This window comes from Hevea brasiliensis, chromosome 17, assembly GCF_030052815.1.
Source record: "Hevea brasiliensis isolate MT/VB/25A 57/8 chromosome 17, ASM3005281v1, whole genome shotgun sequence".
Classification (NCBI taxonomy): domain Eukaryota; kingdom Viridiplantae; phylum Streptophyta; class Magnoliopsida; order Malpighiales; family Euphorbiaceae; genus Hevea; species Hevea brasiliensis.
Genome location: NC_079509.1, coordinates 19,012,117 through 19,017,198, shown reverse-complemented (window position 1 = coordinate 19,017,198; position 5,082 = coordinate 19,012,117). Strand labels below are relative to the sequence as shown.

At 32.8% G+C, this 5,082-nt stretch overlaps 1 protein-coding gene across 1 annotated transcript; it reads right to left on the bottom strand.

Annotated features, from left to right (window-relative positions):
- Positions 1–335: 335 nt before the first annotated feature.
- LOC131175532 (nuclear pore complex protein NUP205-like) lies at positions 336–4,193 on the bottom strand. Its single transcript, XM_058140066.1, has 6 exons — positions 3,832–4,193; positions 3,645–3,740; positions 2,360–2,434; positions 2,150–2,254; positions 1,964–2,074; positions 336–581 (listed from the first exon to the last, which is right to left on the bottom strand). Exons 1-6 carry the CDS (start codon positions 3,970–3,972, stop codon positions 351–353), a joined length of 759 nt encoding a protein of 252 aa, XP_057996049.1. The 5' UTR covers positions 3,973–4,193; the 3' UTR covers positions 336–350.
- Positions 4,194–5,082: the final 889 nt, after the last annotated feature.

Below are 5,082 nucleotides of genomic sequence, written 5' to 3'. Positions count from 1 at the left end.
CTTAAAAGATAGAAACAGGTTGTTATATCAAGTAATGTCTAATTGTTTTTGGTTTTTACTAATATCATTACCCCACTTTCCAATATAAAATTCTTCAGTACTAGATAACAACTAAAAACAACAGATAAATTTGATACCAAACATGCTAGCAAAACTTTTCCAATTTTAAAGGTCTGGTTTCATATCAGCATTCTTTGAAACAATACCATCAGTTTGGTTTGTAAACATTTATCATGGTTGGGCAAACTAAACCATGACATCATACCTAATCACGTGAACCAGAAGCATGAGTATTGCATTTCACAAAGCTATGTTACAAAAACAAGATCTTATGGCACTATAAGCCATTATCATGCAAAGTAAGCAAATGAAATGAAGGAAGAAAGACATTGACAACTCAGGAAAATCCTTAGCAGCTTACTTGTTCGCACAACCAAAACAGAGAGAACAAGGCAATGTCCGAGTAAATGTCTCTCCTTCTGAACCACAGCTTGCCGCTCAACAAGAGTACCTCTAGAGTCAATGATGTAGCGCTCACATAGAGGCCCACCTAAACCAGCAGGTTCTTCTCGATTGAGTTCCTAGAATTAAATAGATATCATTTTGTTCAATAAATCACCAGAATAACAGAATTAATAATCTATAATGACAAAATGCAGGTGGAAATCCTTTGCAAAAAATTGTGCAGAAATTAACCGAAGCAACAACTTGATAGCCATCTAATCATTTTAAGATATATGACAGTAAGTCCCACTCCTTGAACAACTCAGTAACTTAAAACTTAAAAGCATAAGATGAAAATCAGAAGAACTAAAACTTAACAAGTAAAGATGTTTTCGTAGAGACTATTACTACTGATCATTTAAATTAAAAAAGTATACTCCTTCTATAGCTTGATTCCCAACGAAAACATGACTGCATACAAAATTAAAGCAACTATACAGATGCAAATAACAAGAAACTTGAGAAAAATTATGTTTATCAAGTTTAAAGACTCAAGAAACTTATAAGCATGTTTTAAATGCAGGGCTTATTTGAGGCATAATTGAGTATTTCGTCCTAAAAGAGTCTTACATACACGTTTATTCAAATAAATTAGTGCTGGACTAGTATTTTAAAACTTTAAGTCTCAAGGGTAAATGTTTTAATTTCAATCTTTGCTCCAAAAAAGGAAAAAAAAAATATCTGGACGTCTTTAGAAATCCTTATGTTTATTTTGAAGTTTTATTTTGAGTGCTCGTTGGATTAGGATAAATAATTCCTTTTCAACTTTCTTTGGGAGCCAATATCATTAGTGGATTAGGAATAGTTTTACAGTCCAATAAAATTTAGGATTACTCAGTATGTAATTACTCATGCTTGTAATGTATTATTATTCAATTTTTCAATTAATAGAACTTCAAGCAAATATGATTCTTTGGATAGTGTGATGCCTAAGGACTTATAGGTGTGAAGTTTAGAATCTTTTATATCTTTCCTTTATTTTGGACTGCAGCCAGATCTAAAAGCTTCAAACAACTGCAGATTTCAGCTAGCCCACAGTTGTCTTTCTACACTTTCCTAGATTAAAAAGTGATTCAAATCAAATCTATAAGAGAAAACCTGCAAATTGCCCTCTTTCATGTATTCAAGCATATAATTGTGCCCTTATGAAATCTCAGGCAACTTAAATTAAGTCCCATAAACAGAAGTTCAAACCCAATAGCAAAGTACTTCTCATCTAGCCAGTTGGAAACAACAACTCAAGAGGGAGTTTCCAAACCATATTTTGCATCTTCTAAAATTGTGAGCTGAAACTACCCTCAAATAAATAGAATAGGTTGATCGATCATATATAAGCTCAAATTTGTCAGGCCTTTGTGAGCTCCCTCAACATTGGAATGGATTATGGAAGTCACCTAGAAATAGATTACTTCACACCAAGTAGATGTGATGAAAAAGAAAGAACTATAAAGGTTCAAACCTTTATAAGAGAAATGAAATGTTGTCTAAGCCCACCATTGATAAGATCTTCCAAACACTTCTGAATGTCTAAAACAATATCAGCTTCAAGTTGTTGATCGAGCACAACAGCCTGCAAAAGAAGTGAAAAATTTATAGAAAGTATGAAGATGATTTAAAGGGTGGAGAGAGAGAGAGAGAGAGAGACCCTTAAAAGCATAAAGAGGGATGTTATAAGATCCCGTCTCTCAGTGTACCAAAGTCCCGCTGCAAGGCGCAAAATTTCCAATCGCTCTCGTCCCATTAAAATCCACTAGAAATAAGACAAAAATAGAAAATCACAAATGAGATCCTTCTACCAATGCAAAAGCTATATGTCAATCAAAAGACAAGATAAGGAAAGAGAATAGAAATCTACCTCTTGGTTTGCTGAAACAAGCAATTGAACACAATCTATTTCATTGAGATTGAGGTCATCACTTAATTGCAGAGCCTATTACATTATGACACCAAACATTAAGGGTGAAACAAGGATAATGGTGATAGAGAAAACAGATTGTATTTTTTTTTTTAATGTTGTGGATGCCTCCAAAGAAAACAAGCTCTGCAATCAGTAACTCATCGAAATTTCATCATAGCATAACTTGTTGAACTGTAAAATGAACATCAACTATTGAAGTCCATACTTCCATTATTCAAAAAGCTACTATAACTAGTACAAGTAAAAAATTTTAAAATCAGTTATTTGCTTGATCCATTATGGGAAAGAAAAAGTTTCAGACAACTCTTCCAGCAAAATTGATGCAGTGGCACATCAATCGATTACAGAGCAATAAACATCACTATACCTAAAGCATAGCTCATACTGCTCTTTAGGTATGCGCACATTCAGAGTCAAACTTAGAATGATAGTGTAACAGACCCTGAGAATCATCCATTCATTCAAAACATGGTTTGCAATTACAGAGACTTATTGTTAATTCTCATATAGGAATCAGCCAACCAATAAGGATTATAAGATAAGAACTATATTTCCAAACCCAATATATTCACACAAATATATGTAGTGTTGGCCATTATGGTTGAGTAGCTTATCACCACAAGATAGTCACTTGTATGATAATGATATTGCCAAAAATAAGATATCATTCTTTTGGCTACTTTAAGGATAACATGGTCTTGTAAGGATCAAATTCCGAGAGTTTCAAAAGCTGTGAAACTCGTATAGCTGGGATGAAAAGACCATGGCAGTATGCTCTTCATTTTTTAATGACTATAGAGTTTTTTTAGTAAATCATTTTGCTCCAATAAATCTTGTTGATAACCTTTCTTGAGAAATTCCATAATTTTATTTAATGCACACTGTAGCACCCATTCAGTGCTCCATTAATATAGTTCTTTTATTTAGTATTAATAAAAAAAAAGTGTTTATATGATAAAGAAAAGTAATAAAGTTCATTATTCTAATGAAATGAACATGTCATAAGATACTTTTACCAGTTTGTGAGGGGTTACAAAATAACACTGCACATAACTGGGCAGAACACATATGCAAGGAGACAAGTTACTTTCAATTAAATTCTCCATTTAACACGTTAAATATAACTAAAGCTTCTAGGAAACAAATTCCAACAATTCTCTAATTTGATTCATTTCCGTACAGTCATTTTCCAAGGAACCAAACAGAAAATTCAATAACTTACAATCTGTACATCCTGATCATCCAACGAGATTGGCGGTGAATCAGGCAGCCTGACTTCTTTTGACTGAACTTGGGCACGGTCCGATGGTTTGGGAGGCTAGAAAACCATAAAAACACATGATAAATAAAAATCACAAATGTGAATGAACTGAGAACAATTTTATGATGACATCGAAAATTAAGAATACCGGATAGGAAAGGAGAGACTGGAGAGATGACAGGGAGCTGCGAATGGCGTGCAAGAGCTCGATTCTTTGAGCCGGTGAAGGAGGCGACGGACTTAGGAGAGAGGATTCGATAATGGAGAGGAGTTGCCTTGAAGATACCATGGTAGATTTTGGCAGTGGTTTCGAAAACCTAGCGGAAAGGGAAAGAAGAGTAAAGCATAAAATGGAGAGAAGATGATTGCGAACTTAGGCGGGAAATGAAGAAAAGCTTGTGTGTGAGAGATACTAGATAGGGATATAAAACCCTATATAAGCCCTAATAGCTTTGATTAGCTACTGTTTTCACCGGTGATGAAGAGGGGCAGACGCCCATGTCGTTTCATTTTTCTTTTTCTTTAGACTTGGCTAAAAAAATAAAAAATAAAAACTATCCGTTAATCTGCGAGATAAAAAAAAAAAAATCATGATCAATAATAATTAAAAATAATCATCGTTATGTATTCGATCATGAAAAATTAATATTTTGCAATAAGATTTGAAAAAAGAAAAAAGTCCTAAAATTAGAATGAGAGTATAGTTTCTAAATTTTTGTATAATATTACAATTCCATATGGAAAGCTTAGACGGGCGTTTGGCAAAATTTGTATGAAAAAATAAAAGAAAATAATTTTTATCGAGAAATCAAAGGATATTTATCGAGAAATCAAAGGATATTGCTTTAATTGAATCGGGATTGCAATGCCCTAAAGCCTAAGAAAAAACACTTAACTGCAAAAACTCAAAACCTAACCTAAGAATGAGTTCTGTATAATTTTTAAAAAATTAAGAGTTAAATATTTTTTTTGTGAGTTTTAAAAGAGTAATTATTAACTTAGTCACTAATATTAATATTTAACCCTCAATAAAGTATAAATATTAATAAAGTAAAAAGTTAATATTTTTAAATATAAAAATAATTAAAAGTATAAATATAATAATTATTACTCATTGTTAACCTCAAACTAAACATTGTTAAGCCTTAAAACAAATGCTCAAAACACTATAAATCATAGAGTCCTAACCTAAAGGGGTTGAGACTCGAAACTCCTCTCCAATGATCAGATCAATAAAAGATACAGCCAACACCAACAGTTGTTGACTACTAAGGTGAAAAGGTGCAGCAAAGCAAAACTCACACATATTAGTGATATTCAATCTTAGCAAAAGGGGAGGCAAAACATCCCACCTAGAACTAACATATTTTTCCAATACAAAACCTTCAACCCCAAAGGA